Below are 23,620 nucleotides of genomic sequence, written 5' to 3'. Positions count from 1 at the left end.
AACAAAAACAGTATTGCGGGCTGGGGATGTGGCTCAAGTGGTAGCGCGCTCGCCTGGCATGCGTGCGGCCTGGGTTCGATCCTCAGCACCACGTACAAACAAAGATGTTGTGTCCACCAAGAACTAAAAAATAAATATCAAAAAATTCTCTCTCTCTCTCTCCTCTCTCACTCTCTCTTTAAAACAAAAAACAAAAAAAACAAAAAAAAAAAAACCAGTATTGCCCAGCATGGTAGCTCACACCCGTAATTCCAGCAGCTCAAGAGGCTGAGGATAGTGAGTTCAAAGCCAGCCTCAGCAAAAGTGAGGCACTAAACAGCTCAGTGAGACCCTGTGTCTAAATAAAATACAAAATAGGGCTGGGGATGTGACTCAGTGGTGAGTGGCCCTGAGTTCCATCCCCAGTACCAAAAAAAAAAAAAACCCCACAAAAAACTAGTAAATAAAAAATATTCTTTCCTGTCCCCCTTGGCTGGAATCAAGTTCCCTCTTCCTGTGACATCTCAATCTCCCTGGCCCCTGCCACCATTGTGCCCAGGAGAACCCTCCCCTCTGAGAGCCCAGCTTTGTCCTGGGCCCTATTCCCAGGAGGGACTCCCCTCCAGAGCCCTCTCTGACCCTTTGGGGAATAGCTTGACTGTCTTTCCCCAGAGCTCTCTGCTCTTCAGCATGGCCAGGTCACAGGGTGGACACGAGGACCCCATGGTAAGGAAACATAGCCATTCCTATTCTACCTTTGAGGAAACTTGAGCTGAGTGACTAAAGGTCTCCCCCACAGTCACACAAGCTGCCGGGGCAAAAGCTGCAGCCAAGCCCGTCTCTTCCCACTGTGTCCCTCCATCATCAGTCACCCAGGGGCCGGTGGGTGTGGGGGACAGTGATGGAAAGATCTGCAAGTTGTGGTGAGAGGAGTCAGTGGAATAAGAGGAACATGAAGATGGGGAGCACGGCGCGCAGTGTGGATAGTCATTTGAATTGAAGCAGCAGGAAGAAAAAGGGAAGAGCTTAGGGCCTTCCAGTGGCAACTCTGAAGCAAAAGGCTCTGTCTTGGCCTCTATTTTCTCAAGTCTATGAAGTTGCAAGGGACCAAGCTGGAATCTGCAGGGCCTTAGCTGCCTCCTCAGGCAACTTTTCCTAGAAATCCTTCCAACCAGGAAGCAGGCTTGGAGATAAGATGGGGCAAAAAGTGCCACAAGGAAGGCACAGGCCAGCTGGGTCACCCAGAGGGTCATGCCCACAGGCATCCAGACCCAGCCCTTGGGGTGGTCAGAATTCCACAGAGACTTGACCTTGTATAATTCCCCCGCCCCTCCCCCTGGAGTGTGGTCTGAACTGGGTGATCTGGGTGGGCCCAATCCTATTGGGAGCCCTCTAAAAGCCAAGTTTTCTCCAGCTGGTTACAGAAGGGAAATCAGAGAGCTCAAAAGCACTCAGGGCTGGTTTTGAGATGGAGTGGCCCACAGAACGGGGCCTCTGGGAGCTGAGAGCAACCTTTGGCTGACAGTCAGCCAGGACCCAGGACCCGCAGTCCTGTAAACACAAGGAACTGAGCTCTGGCTACAGCCCGAGTGAGCCTGGGAGTGGATTCTTCCCCACAGCCTCCAGATGGGAGTCCAGACCAACCGCACCTTGACTGGGACACTGAGGGACCCTAAGCAGAGCACTCAATTGTCCCCAGCTGGACTTCTGACCTACTTAACTGCGTGCTAATCAGTGGACATTGCTTCAGTGCTCTCTCTGGGGTGATTTGTTATGTGGTAAGAAAACAAGTATACAAATACAAAGCACATACTCAGCACACAAGTGCCATGTCACACTCGGGGCACACGTGGCTCAAACTCCCCAACTGCACCCGCTGTCTGTTTGAGTTGATTTGAGGTGCCCTCAACCCTTCCTGGTTTCCACCTGTCCCCTGAAGCCTGCTGGGGACGGAGGGTGTTCCCTGCTGCTAGGCCCATTCCTCAGCCATAGTAAAGATGGCTCCCTGTCTACCAAGCTTGCCTGCTCCTTCCTCAGCGTGGCGCTGTTCTGGAAGTGCTGCCTAGGGAAGGACTGCATGTCCCAGCCTCCCTTGCATCTAGGCATGGCCACCTCCTTCCCTGATTGCAGAAAGACCTGGAGGCCCCAAGCCATACACATCTGCTTAGAGGCTGCCATCCCACCGGTTGGCTCTGGGCCGGGGCTGGGCTCTGGGTCACCTCTGTCTTTCCCTTCACCCTACGGCTATGCCCGGGCATGCCCGTGTGCACCTTCCACCCCCAGAATCTGTCACAATCTCTGCATCACTCTGGCCACTACTCTGGGCGAGGCTCATGGAATCCTGGAGGTCAGCAGTAGCCTCAAACTCTCCTCATACAGCAAGCATTCACAGCACAGGGGCCTTTCTGAATATGCTGACCTTTCAGAACATGGTCTGAAGCCAGTGGTCAGTCTTCTGGACTTAGACTGTCCTCCCTGTCCACCCCTGCCTCCCTGTGTAGAGGAAGGTTCTAGTTAGTAGGAATAACATTGTTCAGATGAGGAAACTGAGGTCACGAGACATAGATGGGACCTAACTGAGCCTGCCTGCGTGTCTAAGTGGATGGAAAGCCCAGACTCTAGTGTGACCCCTGCCAGCCTAGCCTAGTCTCCACCTGTCCCCACCAAGAACCCTCAAGCATGGCAACCATTCGGTCTGTGTTTCTAGACTGGGCAGGCCAAGTTTCAAACAGTATGTTGTCTGTCCCTACAGATGTCCTGGGATTTGTTAGCCCACATGTTCCAAGCCTCCCTTCACACATCCTATCCACGCTGGAAGGACCTACACCCATGGCTACCCCTGCACCATGTCACCATGATTATCTGTCACTCGTGCTCCATGGAGCTGTGCAAGGTGGACACCCAGCAGCTCACCCCTGTGGCCCCCTGCACAGTATTGTAGAAGCATTTGAAGAACAAATGAAGGAACCTGTCTCATCAAATGACCGACAGAACCAGCTTCAACTGTCCCTCAGTGCCCAAATATCAAGGAAACCAATAGCTGCAGATGCCACTTTCAAAGAACCTGAAACTATGAACAGCTATCGGCTGTGAACGTGATCCAAGGGGAACCCAAACCATCACACGTCCCTAATTGCTCCCAGGACGAGGTGCTGGGGGAAAGTGGCTGCGTGCTGTTAGTGGAGCCTGCTGGGCAACCCAACTTGGTAGATAGCCCTGGGATCTGTGTATTCAGTTCAGTTGACCCTGCACGTCTGTGGGGTCTGTATCCATGATTCATCCAACCGTGGGTCAAAAATATTCAGGGGATTGGGCTGGGGATGTGGCTCAAGAGGTAGTACGCTCACCTAGCATGCGTGCAGCCCGGGTTCGATCCTCAGCACCACATACAAACAAAGATGATGTGTCCGCCGATAACTAAAAAATAAATATTAAAAAAAATTAAAAAAAAAATATTCAGGGGAAAAAATCGCACCTGTACTCAGCATTTCTTGTCATTAAATAATACAGTTTAACAATTATTTACATAACATTTACATTGTATCAGGTATTATAAATCAGCAGAGCCGGTGCCATGGCACATGCCTGTAATCCCAGCGACTCTGGAGGCTGAGGCAGGAGGATCATGAGTTCAAAGCCAGCCTGAGCAACTTGTCGAGGCCCTAAGCAGTTCAGCAAGACCCTGTCTCTAAGTAAAATATGAAAAAGACTGGGGATGTGGCTCAGTGGTTAAGCGCTCAGTGGTTCAATTCCTGTACCAAAAGCAAAACTAAAAAAACAAAACAAAACAAAAAGAAAGCATCAAAGAACTAATAAGATATGAAGAAATTGCCTGGCCAGTCAGCCCAGTATCAGAAGCCTCTTCTGCCATGGCTGGATTTGCCAGCCAGAGGGCGAAGGCTAAGAAGATGGGCAGAGCCTCTGAGAGCCTTGAGAAGCCAAGGGACAGAAAAGAAGGGGAGAACTGGGAAATCACCCCCCACCTGGAACCAGAGAACTCCAGGCTGCATTCCAAGAGTAACAATGAACCAGGAGCAAACCAGTCCTAGCAAGTACCCAACTCTGGCATTGAATGATCTGAGTAGGTCAGAAACTCTTGTTCAATCAAGGTGCTCTTGGGTTGCCAGTGCCCCCACATACCGCAGAAGCGAAGCAAAGTCCTTGCCAAGGACAACGACATCATTTTGGGCCTCAAATAATTCGTAAAGGCAAGGTATCGGACAAGTATCAGCCCTACAGTCAAAAATAACCAGGCACACAAGGTGTCGAGACAATATAACCAAGGACCACCTGAAACAATAGATATCAAAACCAGGCCTAGGACAACTCCAGGAACAAAAATGTAAGTTCACACTGAAAGACAAACATGCTTGCTGGTTTTCGTGAATGGAATCTTGCATCTACTCAAGGGCAAGGGCTGGAAGAGGGTGCTTCGTCCCCCGCTCACAGCTCACACCCCAGAGACCCTGAGGAGTCTTCTCTGCTCTTCCCTCTAGGCCTGCAGTTCTGGCAGCTTCCTCAGCCTGGGACTCCCAAGCCCCCGGATGGCTGCTTACTGTACCATCCTCCAGAAACTTCCAGACTCCCTTCAGTCAGAGCCCTGTCTCCTCTTCTAACTTCCTCTCTTAGAGCTTTTTTCTCCATTTTGTATTTTGGCCTTTCTCTTCACTGGACCAAGAGTTGTTTGGGGGCTGATCCTGGAGTGACGCCTGCTGTTCTCACCTCCAATTTCCTCTGTTCCATGCAGGGTACTTTGGAAGATGCCCTCAGAAAAGGAGGTGGGCTTGCTCAGGCTTCTCAGCCTGTTCATCAATATCCTACCACTGTGACCTCAATGGGTTTCTGAAGACCAAGGTGCCCCTGGGGATACCCCACTTCTGCCCAAGCCCTCCCAGTAGTGGACAGAACCACTACTTGCACCTCAGATCTCCATTGTTTTGAGCACCCACAGAGCAGGCCACATGGGCCCCACTTGACAGGTGAGAGACTGAGGCTTAAGGAGATGGGCCCAGGGGTTCTCAAGCCTGGCTGCACTTTGGAATCACCTGAGAAACTTTTTAAAAATTAAACCTGACTGCTGGGGGTAGAGCCTAGGTGCCAGTGGTATCAAAACTCTGGGGCTGGGATTGTGGCTCAGTGGTAGAGCACCCGCCTAGCACGGGCAGGACCCGGGTTCGATCATCAGCACCCATAAAAATAAAGGCATTGTGTTGTGTCCATCTACACTTAAAAAATAAATATTAAAAAAAAAATAAAAAAAACTCCCTGGTGACTCTATCAAGGTTGAGAACTACCAGACGAGCCCAGACCCACAGCCAGTAGGAAGCAGAGCCAAGTCCAAATCCAAATCTTTTTTTTCCCCAGTACTCAGAATTGAACCCAGAATTGAACTCTATCAACTTTGCCACTCAGCCACATCCCTACCCCTTTATATTTTTATTTTGAAGCAGGGTCTTGCTAGGTTGCTGAGGATTTTGCTAAGTTACTGAGGCTGGCCTTGAACTTGTGATCCTCCCACCTCAGCCTCCCCAGTCACTGGGATTACAGGTGTGTAGCACCACGCCTCACTTCAGAATTCCAAATCTTAAGGCATTCTCTTTCTCTTATATCAAGAAAAATTACAGGGAGACTCCTGGACTGCTGGCTGTTGGGGGTCGCCCAAGCTGGAAGACAGAGCTTCACAAGAGTCTCAGCCACTATGGAGCCAACCTCTTCCCTCCTTGTCCTCCCCTGACTCCACACAGCCAAAGCCCAGGGAGACAACCGGTGACTCAGATGCTTCCTGTTTTCTTGGCCACAGAGACAGGGAGATGGAAACAGCCTGGGCTGAGGTTCATGGCCTAAGAGGGGGGCCTGGGGAGAGAAGGAGGCTGGAGCTGAGGGGCCAGCCTGTCTGGAGATGCAGGAGGAACAAGTGGTAAAGCAGATGGTGTGGTTTACTGGTCTCAGTGGGTAGTTTGTTGGATGACTGGGTCAGCAAAGGGAGGAAGGATTGGGGGCTAGATGTAAGGGATTTTCTGAGTCTTCAGGAATTGAAGGAGAGGCCTCAGGCTCTGTCCATATGTTTGGTTCAGGCAAAACAGACAAGCTGGGAGCCTGTGTGGATGAGAGGAACTCCAAGCTGGGAGGCAAAGGACTTGGGTTGTCTTGTGCCTGCCCTCCCATAAATCACCGTATGGCCCTGAATAAGCCTGTATTAGCAATTTCTGACACTAGAACAAAATACCCGAGATAATGAATAAATAAAAGGTTTATTTGGGCTTCTGGTTCTGGAGGTTCCAGTCCGTGATCCATGGCCCTACGCTTTGGGCCTCCGGTGAGAGCAGCACCTTATGGCTGGAGCACATGGCAAAACAGAGACTTTCCTCAGGAGCCAGGAAGCAAAAAGGAAGAGAGGACTGGCCAGGATCCCTTGGTCCCCCTCAGGAACATGACCCCCAGTGCCTAAGGACCTCCTGCTAGACCCTGCCTCCTAGAGGTTCACAGCACCTCCTGACAGTGCCACCCTGGGGACCAAGTTTAACACTGGGCCTTTGAGGGACACTCATCCAAACATAGCAAAGCTCCTGGATCTCCAGCCCCTGCATCCTCTCCTAGGAAACGGGAGGGGGCGGGATAAGCTGAGCTCTGAGACTCAGAAGCCCACAACCTCTCCCAGCCAGGATGGTGGTTTGAGTAGTGGTTGTGGATGGCACCTGCTATGATGATGACAATGAAGGAGAAGTAGGAGGGAGGAGGGGGAGGGGAAGGGAGGGGAGGGGGGAGGGGGGAAGCTCTGGAACCAGCCAGAGCTTCCCACACTGAGCTCCTCTGCTGGTGATTTCTTGCATTTTTCTGTCCCCATCTCCACTCATACAGAGCCCCAAGATCAGTTATCAAAGATCCCAGCCAAGTTGTCAGATTTCAGCTGTGCCTCTTCCAGCACCCATCCCACCTTGCCCCAATGCCTGGGGACCCACGGTGCCACCCAGGACTGAAGACCACACCCTTTGCTTTTACTAAGTCCATCCTCAGAGTTACAGAACTCAGGCTACATCTTGGACGTACAGCATCTATTATGAGGGGTCCCCAACTCCATGGCCCTTGCAGGCATGAGGGGGAAGAAGACGAAGCTGCAGAGACTAAGTGCCACTTATCTGTCCCCTAACACACCTTGTTTGTCATCCAGGACCTGATGCCAGGGACTTCAGGCCCCCACCCAGGGAAGGATCCTGCCCTGGCCCAGGTACTGGGAGATCCTGGCCTCAAGCAGAGCCAGGGCAGCCGCTGGAGTGTGTGCATGGAAGGGAAGGAGGTGAGAGGCTCACCTTCCTTCTAGCCAGAGCCAGATTTGGAGCCCCTGGGAGAGAACAGGGCATCAGAACTGTGGAAGCTGGGTTCTACCCAAACCCTGAGTCACCCTGCCAAGCTGGGCTGACCAGCCTCCTCCCACACAAACCTGGGGCCTGGGCTCCTGGGAAGAGGCATTTTTCAGAGATGACATCAATCCTTCAAGTTTTGTATTTCTTGCAGCCCTCAGTCCAGAGCACAGAGTGCCCAGGGCCTGCTGGTACTGCAGATGGCATGTGTGGGCCAGGCACCAGTAAGAGGTGGCCTGCAGCCCACTTGACCCTGCGGACATGGCACGGCACAACAGGAGCAAGAGGAGGGAAGCTACCAACCCCCCAGGTCTCCAAACACACCTGGGGCAGCTGCTTCTGCTCAGTGTCGGTCACCATGGTAACCACCTCCAACTCCTCCAGTCCCTTATGATGCCAGCCCCACCCCCAGCTTCCCAGGGTGCTGCATTTCCATTTCTGCCCCATCCCCCTGTGCAGTGTTTACAACAGCCACCCCCCCATCCATTCCCCAGTAGGCCCGAAGCTGCTGGAAATGTCTGTGGAGGGAAGGATGTGCTTGTTGGGGTGGGGGTGGCAATGGGCAGGAAATTTTGTTCAAGGGCCCAGCCCAGCACCACTCCAAAAAGCATTCCTGCCCCCATGAAGCTGGATGTAGAACCTCCAAACTTGGGGCAAGACCTCAGTCCCCTCACTACAGGCTTTGCCAGTGGAAGCCCAGAGGAGCCAGCACCAGCCCCCAGTTGGTCCCCTCCCCTGGTGTCCAGACACCCACCTCCTTGGCACACCTCTGGCCAGTCCCTGAGGAGCTCAGGCAGGCAGTGGTGGAGGAGCTAGCTTTCTAGTTTCTTCCACCTCAAAATGGGCACAGAGCTGGAACAACCTCAGAGTGGGCCCACCTGAGGCTGGCTGGTGGTCAGGTCCAGGAGAGACCCTAACCCACAAGGTGAAGCTGCTTCTAATTGCCTGCCTGACTTTTGGGGGAGAATCAGCTGTTTTTAGAATAATTCTTATATTATTCAGATTCATCTCACACTACGGAGCACCAGTGTGAGGGGCACTGGGGACCCTAGGTGGACCAGGCTGGCACACCCCTGCCTCCCAGGAACCTACAAGGAGGCAGCAGGGACAGACCAGCACTTAGCCCACTGCCAGGGAAGGGCAGGGCTGCAGGGATGGAAACAGGAATGCCCAATCTGGCCTCAGGAAGCAGGTCCAGGAGGGCTTCCTGGAGGAGGTGCTGCCCATCCATAATAGGAGGAGAAGAAAGAAATGATCCCACACAGGGGTGAGACCTGCCCACAAGAGAGAGTCACACGGGGGTCTCAGCGAGGCAGGGTGGCTGGAAGTGGAGCAAGGGAGCTGCAAGAGGAGGAGGACTTGACTGAGAAGGTACTGGGGGAAGGAAGCCCTGGTGGTGGCCCTGGCCCCCTGCCCTCCATGTTCCAGCAGCAGCTGGTTGGATGAGTGAGGGAAGGAATGGATGGCAGGTCCACCTTTACCTTCTATAGGGACTTTCTGTGGCAGCAGGGAGACTGAGACAGGCACCAAGGTGCTGGTCCCACCCCATCCCCCACCCCGGGACGTGCAGGACTAAGATGTGCTGAAGGTGGCACTGGAAGGTGGTCCTGGATGGGCCAGGAGGACTGGGGACCATCCCAACCTTGTTGCCCCTCTACCCTGGAAGGGGCCAGCTGGATCCCAGGGCCCAGGGCCAAGGCCACTGCTGACTCAGGCCAGCTCAGCACTCCTGTTGTCCCCTCCCCCTGGGGCTATTGAAGTTCTTTGTAGGGGGTCAGGCCACAGACCACACCCCCAGCCAGAGCCTTCTGCACTGTGGGCTCTGCTCTCAGGGGCAGTGCAGGCTCAGGGGTTAGTCCGAGGGAGCTCTGGCCATCAGCGGCTGCTCTGGGGTGTCAGGGACCAAGGACAATCCTAAGTAAGTCGGCTGGGCTGGCATCAGAGTGGAAAGGAGTTCTCCTGATGGGACTGAGGGTCCTGGAGGGACAATCCCCCTGCCAGGAAGGGGAGTATGCTGGTGGGAGGGCTGCAGGGACTGGGGTTATCTCATCTCCCCAGCCTGGAGCTTCCCCTCAGCAGAGATGGTTCCCCATCAGCTAGGGGCCACTCAAGGAGTAATGGCTGGGTCTCCCCCATCAGACAGGGAGCCAGCATTGAGGGAGGGGCTGATTTGGGCTTTGCCCACCCAGAGCTCCCCAAGCCCAACACTGTCTTCCGCTCAGTGTTGAACTCAGGAGTGGCGCCCAGTGCCTAGCTCAGCCCCTGCAGGTGGGTCCGGACAAAGTGCCCCACCTCTTCCTATCCCCCCCCCCCCCCCCCGCCTTATCCCAGCCTGGCTGAATGGGCCCCACAGGTGCCTTTTCCAGGTATGGAGGAGGGCCGGGTGCCATGAAGCAAGTGCAGGCTGTCACTCTCTGTTGGGTGCTACTGTTGGTGTCCAGGCTGGGGGCCAGGGATGGCTTCCCAGAAGAGGCCTCCTTCTACTACGGAACCTTCCCACCTGGTACGTCCCCTCCACTCCTCTGCTGGTCTGTCCTCTGACTGTCCGTCTGTCTGTTGGCCTACCCACCTCAGGTGACTTGCTGAGGAGACTGGTGCTTTTACTCCTGATAGGGAGGATGAGAAACACACCTCCATGATTATTCTAAAATAAAAGTTCCTAAAAGATTTGTTTAAAAAATTACCAAAATAAGGCAACAAATGCTAATCAGAGCTAAAATTGTGCAAAAAAAAAGTTTTTAATTATTATATCTTCTTCCCACTGCTCCATACACTCTTGCTCTCAGGGAGATAGGCCATGGAGGGGTCCTGCCCTGAGGCCAGAGGCAGGATGTCCTGGCTTCAGGTGAAGCACTGGGTGGCCCAGGGCCCAGCAGGGGTCTCCACCTACAGGTTTCTCCTGGGGTGTGGGCAGTTCTGCCTACCAGACTGAGGGGGCCTGGGACCAGGACGGGAAAGGGCCCAGCATCTGGGACGCCTTCACACACAACGGGAAAGGGAAGGTGCTTGGGGATGAGACCGCAGACACAGCCTGTGATGGTTACTACAAGGTCCAGGTGAGTGAGGGGGGTGCACGTGACCTCACTCAACCAGACCCTCTGTTCAGGTGAGGGGGGCTTAAGGGCTGATGCCCTGGTCCAGGGCCTCCAGCCTGCAGCTGCCTGAACCTGATCCTTGCCTATGAACTTGCTTCCAGTGAAGGAGATAGGCCAGCTCATTGTTGGCACCCACTTTCTTCTTGCATTGGCTTCTTGAGGGATTCATCACCCGAGTTTATCAGTGTCATCTGGTGGACTTCTCAGAGTGTCCTTAGACCCTGCATTTCACCTGACTCTCAGCCACCCCGGCACGGAGAGGGAACAGGTGACCTCACCCCTACTATACAAGGAGCTATAGAGAGCTACAGACAGGAATGGGCCTTGGCCCAGGGGCTCCATGACCCCTACCTCCCCCTTGATCCCCACCTGGTCCCCAGGTGACCCAGCCCTGTACCCATTCACACTCCATCTGCTCAGGAGGACATCGCTCTGCTGAGGGAGATGAACGTCAGCCACTACCGATTCTCCCTGTCTTGGCCCCGGCTCCTGCCCACAGGCATCCGAGGTGAGCTAGAGCACAGTCCCCTTCCCAGCCCAAGTGCAGAGATACCACAAAGTCCTGGGAAGGGCAACCAGCCCAGGAGCCTGGCTGTGGCTGCAGCAGTCTGACAGGTGTGTGGGTCACTGGCTCCCAGGCATTCCTAAAGCACTCTGAGGCTCAGGTGCCTTCAGGTCTGGGAAAGCCATAGGGTCCAACAAGGTCCACCATAGGAGGCAAGCCCCAGGGCCTTTGTTGTAGAGTCCTCTTTTATCTCTTTTATTTCACCTACAGCTGAGCAGGTGAACAAAAAGGGAATCAGATTCTACAGTGATTTAATTGATGCCCTTCTGAAGAGCAACATCACCCCCATTGTGACCTTGTACCACTGGGATCTGCCACAGGTGAGGGCTGGTGCAGGTTCAGCGGGGAGGAGTGTGCTTGGAAGATCTAGGGTAGCCAAGGTGGGACAAAGTCTGGGGTCTGGACTCTGGCTCAGGACTAAAAAGGATTGAGTGAAGAAATCTCTTTTGGTCTTAGTTCATTTGTGCCATTGTAATAGAATACCACAGACTAGGTAATTTATAAAGCACAATTATTTCTCAGAGTTCTGGAGTCCAAGATCAAGGTGCCCAAAGGTTTAGTGAGGTAAGGGTCTGTGCTCTGCTTCCAAGATGGCACTCGAATGGTACATCCTTTGCAGGGAAAAAATTGTCCTCACATGGCAGAAGGTGGAAAGGCAAAGGGGATGACCTTCAAGTTATTTTATGAGGGCCCCCAATCTCACTCATGAGGAGGGAGCCTTATGATTCAGTCACCTTCCTGTTGCCCTGGGAACTAAGTTTCAGTATGAATTCTAGGGAACCAAAAACACTCAACCATAGCACCTTCTCACATGGCTGGGAGGATCCACTGCTTTAGTTGAAGTTTATAGTAAGTGAAGAGTGTGAATCCCAGTGTTTCCCAAAACATTTGGCATGAAAAAATAAAAATAAAAAAATATTAAGAAACTTTCTTTTTCTTTGTGATGCCGAGGATTGAATCTAAGACCTCACATGTGCTAGACCAGTGCTCTACCACCTAACTATGCCTCTGGTCCAAGAAATTTCTTTTGATTCAGGTTTGGTAGCATGATGTATTTAACAAGTTTATATATGTGCTGGGGAGAAGGTTTTGAGCAGGAGGTGAGAGGAAAGGGAATTCTGGCTCTCCAGAGGCAGCTCCGTGTGAGGGTGGGGCACCAGGCAGGTGACTGGGCTGGAGGAGCAGGTAAAGTGGGGAGAAAGGTCAGAGGTTGGAGGAGTGGCTTGGGCCAGACCTGGAAGACTTCAATTATAGGAGCGAAGGTGATTGGGAATCGGGCTTATTCCCAGAGAACTCTAGGTAATCACAACAGGACTGATCTGTGGAAACCCTACTGCAGGAGCAGAGGCCTTCAGCTGGAAGAAAGCAGACCCACCTGAACTCTAGAGACTCTTGGAGGTCTCTGATTCTATGCAGCCCTCAAATCCTCATCTGAGCCTGCATGTCTGGAGCCATATCTCATTTCCTCACAATTTATATTCCAAATGCTTTTTTCAGTATCAGGCCTCTCCCTAGGCAAATTTTCTTAAATATCCAATCTGTCAGGTTCTTCAAAGTCTCACTTTCCCTGCTCCCTCCCTCTTGTTTGTATGCTAGATGGCTTAAATTATTACCCACACATTTTTTAAAAAAGGTGCTGAGGATTGAACCCAACACACACACTGAGCAGGTGCTATACCACCAAGCTGCATTCCGAGCCCTTCCCCTCTATATTTAAATTGTTAGGTGGCTCCTTACTGCTATTGTAGTCAGAGCTCTGGGCCCACCACCCTGCACCTTTGCTCACCTCTCCCTGAACAAGGCTCTCTAAACATTTTCTGTGCTGTATTCACCCCTGTTCCTCTTACCCATTTGGCCAATTGGCTCCAGAAGTAAATCTCAGGGCACTGACTTCTCTCTCCATTGGCAGCTGCTCCAGGTCAAATATGGCGGGTGGCAGAATGCGAGCATGACCAGCTACTTCAGTGACTATGCTGATTTGTGCTTTGAGGCTTTTGGGGACCGGGTGAAGCACTGGATCACTTTCAATGATCCTCGGGTAAGAAGGGCCCTTCTCCAGGTGGGAAAACTAGAGTGCTGCCTGCCACTTCTCATAGGTCCTGTGGTCCCTACTTGCTGTCCCCACAGGCAATGGTGGAAAAAGGCTATGAGACGGGCCGCCATGCACCAGGCCTGAAGCTGCACGGCACCGGCATGTACAAGGCAGCACACCACATCATTAAGGTGAGGTGGGTCTTTCTGGGGTGCAGACTGGGTTCCAGGTGGAGAGATGACTCCCAGTGCCAGGCCAGCCTGCCCAGGGGTCTGGGGCTGAACTTGATCCTTTGCTGCTAGGCTTCCACCTCAGCGTATTCCACAGCACCTCCCATTCTGTGAGGACTTTGTGGAAAGTGTGTCCTGTCATTTAGCACTCTGCTATGACCTGAGGTGCTATAAAAGTTGCTGCTTAAGATCTAGCCAACTGGATGAAGCACGTACATGTGGAAACTTGTCACCTATAGGTGATGGGAGGAAAAGGGTGTATGATACTGAGCTAAGGGCTAAAATGTTCAGTGAATGAGAACTGGAAATTGTGAAGGACAGCAGTTAATAAAGGTTAGTTATCAGTTGTTTAATAGCATGTTTTTGGAGGAGGAAGGAAATAGTTTGGAAGCATTGGAAAAGAGCAAGGCAAACACCAGCCCTCTTCTAGACCCAAAGGCATGTGGGGTGTAAGGAAAAAAATGCCTTATGATCTTTAGGGCAGCCAGGTGGTGTTCTAGGCAAGAAAGTGGAGGAGACATTCAGAAAAGATGACTAGCCATGAGTTACAAGCACAGGAAAGCTGTGAGAAGAATGGGAGAAAATCAGGTCACATCATACATAGGATACAGCTTCAAATACAAGTGATGATGCCCGCAGAAAAGGGATTCAAGGGGTGATGATAGGTCCAATGGACATTTTGAAGAAGGTAGATGTGTTAGCTTTTCAACACTGTAACAAAAATACTTGACAAGAACAACTTAGAGAAGAAAATTAGTTGGGTTCGTGGTTTCAGAAGTCAGCCAACTTCACTGTTCTGGGCTGGAGGTGAGGCAAACATCATTCTTTCTACGCTTGATTTATGATTTAAAAAGAATTTTTTTTTAGTTGTAGATAGACACAATACCTTTATTTATTTTTATGTGGTGCTGAGGATCCAACCCAGTGTCTCACACATGCTAAGCAAGCGCTCTACCACTGAGCCACAATCCCAATCGTAAATCTGACTTACGATTTCTTAAACTGAATATTTAAAGGACAGAGCTCTGAAGACATCTTTAATAACATGGAGATCATTCTTCAGGCCTTCTTATCTATAAAAGATAGTAAGCTGAATAGAAGTGATTTAATATTGTTTTTGAGATGTTCCACATTATCAGACAATTCTATAGTTCATTGTTTTCTAGTTGGTTATTGCTGGCTGGCAAAATAGGGAGAGAAGACTGATAAATAAGGGTTCTCTGGGAGTAGCAGGCAATATCCCCAACCTTGTAGCCTTTAGATGTTAAGTCTGCTCCTCAAACTTCAGCAAGTGTGGGAATCACCTGAAAGCCTTATTAAAAGGTTGCTGGGCCCCACTCCCAGATCTTCTGATTCAGGAGGTCTGGGTAAGGACCATGAATTTGCATTTTTATCAAATTTCCAGGCGATGATGATGCTCTTGGTCCATACTTTAAGAACCACTGTTCCAGATAACCTTTCATCTCTCTTAGATGCTGACCTAGTCTTTGAAATAGACTTTACAGCAGACCAGAGGGTCCTGGTAGAGAATATGGAGAAAAAATTGGATGTACATTTCCCATTTCATTTCCTGATTGTTCCATGTGGCGTTGTCCCAACTTGCAGAGCACCTGTAGGAAAGTACAGCCTGGTTGCAATAGACAAACGGGAACAAAGAATTTGTGCAACAATCTTAGAAATAATAAATGACAACATGAAGTGGTTTATGCCAGACAGTAAATAGAAATTTAAGTGCCTCTGGAAGTCAGAGGGAGACTGTGGATTGGGACAATCAGGGCTAGATTTAGAAAAATGTTAGGTCTTAAACTTTTTGGAGTTAGGAAAGACCATCCCAGATTGAAAGGGGGAAAAAGAAACAGATGAGTCAGGCACCCATGGTGAATTCCTGCTCCTTTCAGGCCCATGCCCAAGCCTGGCATTCTTACAGGAAGAAGTGGCGCAACAAACAGCAAGGTGAGCTGGAACCCCACAAAGGAGCTGAAACACAGGTGCCAAGAGGAGCCATGTCATGCATACTTCCTACCCACCTTTTCTTTTAAGGTCTGGTGGGGATTTCATTGAACTGTGACTGGGGGGAACCTGTGGACATCAATAACCCCAGGGATGTAGAGGCTGCTGAGAGATACCTACAGTTCTGCCTGGGCTGGTTTGCCAACCCCATTTATGCTGGTGACTATCCCGAAGTCATGAAAGACCATATTGGTGAGCTAAGTCATATTTTCATATTTTTAATTAAATTTATTTTTAACTGATAAAAACAAATATTATACATATCTATCAGGTAGCATGTGATGTTCAAATACATGTATATATTTTGTAATGTTTAAATCATGTTAAATCTATTGCCTTGAACACTATCATTTCTAGGACTGGGGATGAAGCCCAATAGTAGAGCACTTTCCTAGCATGCACAAGGCCCTGGCTTAGATCCCTGGCATTAAAAAAAAAAAAAAAAAATCATTTCTTTATGGTGAAAACATATAAACTCCTTTTTTTTTTTTTTAAGAATTTTTAATCTTTATTTTTCAGTTTTCGGCGGACACAACATCTTTGTATGTGGTGCTGAGGATCGAACCCGGGCCGCACACATGCCAGGCGAGCGCGCTACCGCTTGAGCCACAGCCCCAGCCCCTAAACTCCTTTCTTCTAGCTTTTTGAAAAGTATAGAACATCCTGGGGTAGTGGTGCACACCTGTTATAGTGATTTGGGAGACTAAGGCAGGAGGATCACAAGTTTAAGATCAGTCCTGTCTCAAAATAAAAAATGAAATAAAAAGGACCGGGGATGTAACTAGTGTATAGATTCCCTGGTTTCAATTCCCAGTACTTGGGGGAAGGGGAGTACATTATTGAACTGTGCAAGAGAAACCCAAAACTTCTTACTCCTATGGAACTGCAACAGTACCCCTTGATCAACTTCTCCCTACCCTACCCCATCCCATCCTCCACCAGCCTCTGGTTACCACTGTTTACTGTCAACTTCTGTGAGTTCAAGTTTTTATACTCCACATTTGAGTGAGATAATGCAGTACTCACCTTTCTGAGCCTGGTTTATTTTACTTAAGGATCTCCACCACTTGTTGCCACCAAGTCACCTCAGGAACAACAGTTACTGAGTCCAAGTGAAATGAGCAGAAAGCAGGGAACAGAAGAGGAACTGGGCTTGGCAAGGCACTCAAGGGATAACCCAGTCCCAAAGTATTAACTAGTTATTTGAGAGCTGGAAGGTAGCAGGGTGGGATGGAGGAACATCAAACAAATCCCTAGAATTGGAATTGAGAATTCAGAACAAAGGAAAAACCATGCTAGGTCTTTGGACTGCCCTCTGCTGTTATGCTGTCCTGTCTCCTCTGCCTGCTCTACTCCCTTGTATCTTCAGTGAAGTAGATGACAGCCTAGATCCAGTTAGCAGATATAGGTTCCATTGTTGGTTCTTTGTGCTGCTTGAGAAATACTTTCAAAGCTCTGGTTTCCAAAGTGTCAGGGAATCAAATGAAGACAAGTAAAGCTTATAGAGCTTTTTCTTTTCTTTTTTTTTCCTTCTTCTTTTTTTTTTTTTTTTTTCTTGTGGTGCTGGGGATTGAACCCACGGCCTTGTGCCTGGTAAGCAAGAGCTCTACTACTGAGCTACATCCCCAGCCCTCAGTTTGGAAGCTATTAACTGCCCACATAACAGGAAATTCCAGGTAAAATGGCTCGAAAAATAGGGAATCTAGTTTCTCACTCTGGAAAATGAACAGATTAGACAAAGTAACCTCACAATCTTCTGGCAATAACTAGTTCTGTAATACTTTATATTCAGACAGTCAAACTCTTAATAATTATTTCAAGGAAAAAGCCCTCATGGCCAGGGCCAGTATCCCTGCAGAACACCCTATCATTCACACAGTACATTTGCTTTCTCAGGACCCTGAGAAGCCATTGCAGGTACTACAGGAGGACTGCACTAAAAAGCCAAATAGATTATTCATTACAGAGAAGTGTTTGGTCTTAAGGTCAATAATTCCAGACCCCATCAATTTCAATTTGGTAATGATTCAAGTGGGAACAGGGCTTTGTACAGTGTGGAGAGGAGGACCCTATAGACAATTTTATTTATTTATTTATTTATTTATTTTTAGTAATGAAAGCACTATACCGGAAATCTTGTTTACAAATTACTTTCAGGTTTTTGAGAATCACCTTTTATTGGGCTGGGGATATGGCTCAGTGGTTAAGTGTCTTGCCTGGCATGCATGAGGCCCTGGGTAAAATTCTTAGCACTACCAAAAAAAAAAAAAAAAAAAAAAATCACCTTAATAAACATGAACAAAAGTAAAAAAGTAACTCTAGGCCAGTGCAGTCTGACATAACTTTGTGATGATGGATATGCTTTCCATCTGTGCTGTCTACTACAAAGGACATGCTTGTGGCCATAGATGCCTATTTAAGCTTAAGAGTAAAATAAAATAAAAATCATTCTTCAGTGTGACTGAATCTATTCATATTTTAATAGACACATGTAACAAGTAGCTACTGTATTAGTACAGAAACAATATCTTATAGTTTTTCATGTTACTAAATATAACTGAAGGTAATAACATGCTAATATTTTAAAGGTATTTAATAATACAAACTTTTCATTCACTTAATCTAAACCAATAGCCTCTTTGGAAATGCTTTTATGGTCATATTGTAGATCAACTAACAAAAATGTTGTTTTTCTTTATAATTTTTAAAAAATTTGCAAAGGTTATACAGAAGGACACATTTTTTTTTCAAGCACAAAAAAATACAAAGTGAAAATCAAGCCTCCCTCCATCTTCTTCTATCCTCCCAGAGGGAAGTACAGTGTCAATGATAGACTGGGACTATGGGAGCCAAATCATTGCTGTTTGTCCAAAGTATGTACTTATTAGTACATGCTACACTGAGCGTGCATCTTTTTTTCACTTATGCATATCTGTTGGTATTCTTTTCATGTTAATATATAAAGTGCTGCCTCTTCCATTCTAATGGCTGCATGTTGTACTGGCGAATATTTCATTAAAAATTTTTTTCTCCTCTCTCCTTCCCCTCTTTTTTGTGGTGCCAGGGATAGAATCCAGCATCTCGTGCATGCCAGGCAAACACTCCACCACTAAATCTCATCCCCAGTTATTTCCAATCTTTTGCTGCTCAATCTATAATGAAGATTCTTGCACATACATCCTTTTACATGTGTGAGTAAAATATAGAATAAATAGTTTGGGGACTGGCTAGTGAAAGGACATAAAAGTTTACAATTGTGAAAGAACAAAATTGCCCAAAGCAGAGATTGTCACACTTCACACTACCAACTACAATGTGTGAACATGTCCATGTTGGTCTTATACCACCACTGGCCTTCCAGAGGTCAAAATTACCAATTTTTGATGTAAGGAATAATACAGGAGTCCAACTCTACTTTTTTCCAGATAGCTACCCAGTTGTCCACATACCACTTAACTAATCCATGAAAATGTTATTTTAAATATTTTTTTTTAGTTTTAGATGGGCACAATATTTTTATTTATTTTTATGTCGTGCTGAGGATCAAATCCATGGCCTCATATGTGCAAGGCAAGCGCTCCACCACTGAGCTACAACCCCAGCATGAAATTGTTACTTTAAAAAAAATTTTTTTTAGTTGTAGATGGACACAATACCTTTATTTGTTTTTATTTTTATGTGATGCCAGGGATCAAACCCAGTGCCTCACGCATGCTAGGCAAGTGCTCTACCACTGAACCACAATCCTGGCCCTGAAATTGTTACTTTTAAGCAAAAAAACTTTAAATTCCTTTGGATAGTATTCAGATGCTAAAATCCCAGTTTGGAAGGCAAAGGTCCTATTTTTCCATGCAGACAAATCCTGAAGTCCAGCTTTTATGTCCACATGCCAGTATCATAGTGGTACATAAAAATAAAATGATTGTGAGAATATAAGACTTGGTTAAATCTTCTTGTTTTCTCTCAATAGGAAGAAAGAGTGAAGAGCAAGGCCTGGATATGTCCAGATTACCAGAGTTCTCCCTCCAGGAGAAGAGCTACATTAAAGGCACATCTGATTTCCTGGGATTAGGTCATTTTACTACAAGATACATCACTGAAAGGAACTACCCCTCCCGCCAGGGGCCCAGTTACCAGAATGACCGTGACTTAATAGAACTTATTGACCCAAACTGGCCAGATCTTGGATCTAACTGGCTCTATTCAGTGCCATGGGGATTTAGGAGGCTCCTTAACTTTGCTCAGGTACTTATTGTATTAAGCTCTGTAAAGAACTTTTAGACCTGAATACATATTCTCACAGCTTAAACTCAGGTGACTACATGTGAAAGGTAATAAAATAAATCCAATTACCTATACTTCAGATTGTGAGAATAGGCCTTGCAGACCAATACCTTTTTTGAATAATTCCTTCAACATATATAATTTTAGCTAAAAATTCTTATCCCACATTTAGGTGTTTTGTTGTCCTTCTCACCTGAAATGGAATATGTAGGAAAGAACCAAACTCAAAGTGCATTTTCCCTCCAACAATGCCAATTTATTGAGAAATATATTCTTTCACATTAATGCGCCTCTTGCCTACACTCATCTCTAAATAAACATGTTAACTGACACTTAGTACATGCTAAGATGTACTTGATTAGAATCTGGTAGCCTTGAATACATGTTGTTATAAGAGTATCTGATCCAGAAATCTACCTGTTAGTCAGAATTTTTAAGATATGTTACTCTGACTCACTTACAGACTCAATATGGCGATCCTCCCATATATGTGACAGAAAATGGAGCATCTCAAAAAGAACACTGTACACAATTATGTGATGAGTGGAGAATTCAGTACCTTAAAGGATACATAAATGAAATGCTAAAAGGTGAGATACAAACCAACAATGTCTTCACATATTTTTCTGTGCACCTTAAACAAAATTTGATAACACATGATCAACTATGACTTGTCTCTAAATCTCATAAATAAAAACATTTTAATATTATCTTCACAATATTATTTTTTAAGTAAATGAAATATGTTTAAAAGTGGATTAAAATGTCTTTTCAGCTATAAAAGATGGTGCTAATATAAAAGGGTATTCTTCCTGGTCTCTGTTGGATAAGTTTGAATGGGAAAAAGGATACACAGATAGATATGGATTCTACTATGTTGAGTTTAATGTCAGAAATAAGCCTCGCTATCCTAAGGCTTCAGTTCAATATTACAAGAAGATTATCACTGCCAATGGGTTTCCCAATCCAAGAGAGGTAAGACTAACTATTTCTTCTGGATTTAGACAAGTTAAGCACTGGGGTGCAGTTTGGCAAGCACTTCCTCTCTTTTTTCCAAAGAGGACAGAGGTATGCAGCATGGCTCTGTCTTTCCTTCCCCTCACCACCTCTTTGCTCCTTTGCTTAGAGGAAGCACTCCTCAAAATTTAACTCACAACAAAGCATTAAGGACATGACTAGAGGTATGCATGAGTTCCATTTGCTCTAGGTTATAACAGGTAAAGTCAATGAAGACTTCTGGTTAAATGTTGTCTTAATGCTAATAAATACTATGTAATCTTCAAAATATGTAAAATCAGTGAAGTAAATCAAATGTAGAATGACGTTATTTTCATTTCTTTTCCCATCAAATATGAAAGCCTTATAAACATACTGGCTCCAAAGTGAGAATAAAAAGCAATCAAACTTTATAATCTTTTAAAACCTACCAAACATATCAATAATCTACAAATTTAATAATCTACAATAATCTATAGTTTTAGCTCTCTATTACATGTTGATGTACCTATTGGCAGGGAATATAAATGATAATTAAAAATTCTTTGAAGGTGAGCCTAGAGGGACTAAAAATGAAAGTGGTGACTAACAGTTATAAGGCATTTGCTACTTTTATATTATTAGAAAAATACTCTGGTGGTGGTGGTGCATGTCTGTAATCCTAGCTACTTGGGAGACTGAGACAGGAGGATTTTGAGTTTCAAGGCCAGCCCTGGTAACTTAGTGAGATCCTGCCTTGAACTAAAAATTAAAAAGAACTGATATAGCTCAGTGACAGAGTGTTTCTGGGTTCAATCCCCAGTACCAAATTTAAAAAAAAGGAAGGAAGGAAGGAGGAAGGAAAGAAAGGAAGGAGGGAGGGAAGGGAGGGAAGGAAGGAAAGGAGGGAGGGAAGGAAGGGAGGAAGGAAGGAAGGAAGGGAGGAAGGGAAGGAAGGAAGGGAGGGAGGGAGGGAGGGCAGGAGGGGCAAGAGGGGCAGGAGGGGAAGGAAGGGGAGGAAGGGAAAAAAAAGCACAAGATTGCACACTCCTTAAAAATAATCTATTCTTTGATTCCCTCTCTATGATGCATATAGATGTATAATAAATATTAACTAATTTAAACTACAAGTGGATTTTTAAAATTTTTATTTATACCCTACATTTACTCCAAAAATAATTTCATACAGCAAAAAGTTAGTCAAAGACATTACTTACCAAGTGGGTTTTTATCAGGTGGAAAGTTGGCACCTCGAAGCCTTGGAAACTTGCTCTATAAACAACCAGTTACTTGCTGTAGGTGAGTATATTTTAATTCTTTTCTTTGATAATTAATTTTTTCCTTACTTTGAAGCAATGTCAAATTTCTATCTCAGAAGCATTATAAATATTAAAAAAACTACCATTAAAGAGTAATGTTTCAACTACTGAAATTTTATTCTTTCTGAACCACACTGTAAATTTATATACCTACCATTTTTGTTAAAGTGGGCTTATAGAAGGAAGGGAAAAGTTAACCATTATACCTACGGGAATGAAGAAAAGGTCAAGAATACTTTAGCTCTTGTACTCATTCATTCAGCAAATAATTATTAATCATTCACTATTAATTATGAGTTATTTCAAGCCCTGGGGATACAGCAATGAATAAAACTAGGTCCCTACCCTCACAGAAGGCATCATTTTTTATGAAATGGGATCTAAAAGGATCCAAGCTATAGAATAACCAAGATGCAAATGTGTATCAAAAAATGGCAACACATTTCACCTCTTTGAATTTTTTTTCTCTCCATAGGGACACTCAGAGAAATATACTGTTTTACTAGACTCATTTTTCCTCCCCATACTGGGGATTGAATCTAGCAATGCTTTACCACTGAGCTACATCCCCAGCCCTTTTTATTTTAAGACAGGGTCTTACTAAGTTGTCCAGGTTGGCCTTGAACTTGTGATACTCCTGCCTCAGTCTCCCACATTGCTGGATTACAGGCATGTGCCACTGTGCCCAGCAATAAACTTATCTTTAATGTGGTGTTCAAAGTAGAAAGTACTAAAGCAAACTCTTCGAAGCCAACATTTTTAAGAGCCAGTATATCACAAACCTTCCCATATCTAAATAACAGAGACAATACTAAGGATGTATATTCCATTAAACTGAAATAAACAATGTATTCGTAACACAGAATTTTCTTAAAAGCCTATGAACTCTATAAGAACAGAGTCTGTGCTTTATTTATCTCAGTAATCAGAATGCCCAGCAGAAAAATTAAAAAAGGGTATTACAGAAATAGCCACTATTATATCAATGTACAAGAAACAAGCTCATCATTTAATTCTTAAAGATCAAACTATGCAAGAATCACCATATGATATTTTAATATGGGAATTCCCATAAGATACATAATAACAAGCTTGAAAGTTTGGAAATGTTTCCCTCGATTTTTCTTTCATAAGTCTCTCCAATGAAAAATTATGGGAACTGTAAAACATGGTTGTTAATAATCTTGAGAGAGATACATGGTAAGCATTAAGTAACGACACACTTAGCCTTTATTATACTACCTGTAGAAAAATCCAAATTTAGGCAATCCCATATTCTCTGAAATATTTTATAAACTCTCACATAAGTTGTGTGTGTGTGTGCGTGTGGTGCTGGGGATTAAACCTAGGGCTTATGCATGTTACTCAAGTACACTACCACTGAGCCACATCCCCAAACCCCTAATTTTTAAAAAACATTTAGTTTACTAGGTTCCCTTTTCTACAAAATGAGAATTGGAAAACTTGATGTCATTTCTCAAGTTTTTCCAATATACTTAAAGCTTCTGGGACGCAGCTCACCTGGTGATTGTTCTCTGTCCCATTTCAGAGCCTTTGCTCAGTCACATGCACATGGTCTCGGAGATTGTGGTCCCCACAGTCTGCACCCTCTGCACACTCATTGCTGCCCTGCTGTTAATGCTGCTCCTCAGGAGCCAGAGTTGAGACAAGATCACCAATTTTGGAGCTTCGTCTTTCATAGAGAAATCTTCAGGATGGTCCTCCTATTTCTGCTTTGAAAGTTTGTTCATGTCTGTTTTCTGGATTTGTTAT

At 46.4% G+C, this 23,620-nt stretch overlaps 1 protein-coding gene across 3 annotated transcripts; it reads left to right on the top strand.

Moving 5' to 3' along the window:
* The first annotated feature begins 9,725 nt into the window (after positions 1-9,725).
* Lctl (lactase like) lies at positions 9,726-23,512 on the top strand. 3 transcript variants are annotated; one of them, XM_076848649.2, is made up of 13 exons: positions 9,726-9,840; positions 10,230-10,393; positions 10,853-10,940; positions 11,208-11,317; positions 12,907-13,035; positions 13,125-13,220; positions 15,158-15,212; positions 15,300-15,461; positions 19,240-19,514; positions 20,017-20,143; positions 20,329-20,528; positions 21,764-21,827; positions 23,397-23,512. In XM_076848649.2, the coding sequence occupies exons 1-13, from the start codon at positions 9,726-9,728 to the stop codon at positions 23,510-23,512; spliced, it is 1,701 nt and encodes a 566-aa protein (XP_076704764.2). The 3 variants fall into 3 exon arrangements, with proteins under 3 accessions (XP_076704764.2, XP_076704765.2, XP_076704766.2); XM_076848650.2 differs by lacking the exons at positions 9,726-9,840; positions 10,230-10,393; positions 10,853-10,940; ... (1 more) ...; positions 20,329-20,528; positions 21,764-21,827 and having other exon boundaries at positions 12,946-13,035; XM_076848651.2 differs by lacking the exons at positions 9,726-9,840; positions 10,230-10,393; positions 10,853-10,940; ... (2 more) ...; positions 20,329-20,528; positions 21,764-21,827 and having other exon boundaries at positions 12,946-13,035.
* Positions 23,513-23,620: the final 108 nt, after the last annotated feature.

Source organism: Callospermophilus lateralis, chromosome 3 (genome assembly GCF_048772815.1).
Source record: "Callospermophilus lateralis isolate mCalLat2 chromosome 3, mCalLat2.hap1, whole genome shotgun sequence".
NCBI lineage: Eukaryota > Metazoa > Chordata > Mammalia > Rodentia > Sciuridae > Callospermophilus > Callospermophilus lateralis.
This window is presented reverse-complemented; position numbering and strand designations above follow the sequence as displayed.

Bases quoted from the DNA above. Each gene is read 5' to 3' on its own strand.
- Lctl (XM_076848649.2), top strand. From the start codon at position 9,726: ATGAAGCAAGTGCAGGCTGTCACTCTCTGTTGGGTGCTACTGTTGGTG. The intron at 15,462-19,239 runs GTGAGCTAAGTC...TTCTCTCAATAG, and splicing joins AGTCATGAAAGACCATATTG to GAAGAAAGAGTGAAGAGCAA. The intron at 20,144-20,328 runs GTGAGATACAAA...ATGTCTTTTCAG, and splicing joins CATAAATGAAATGCTAAAAG to CTATAAAAGATGGTGCTAAT.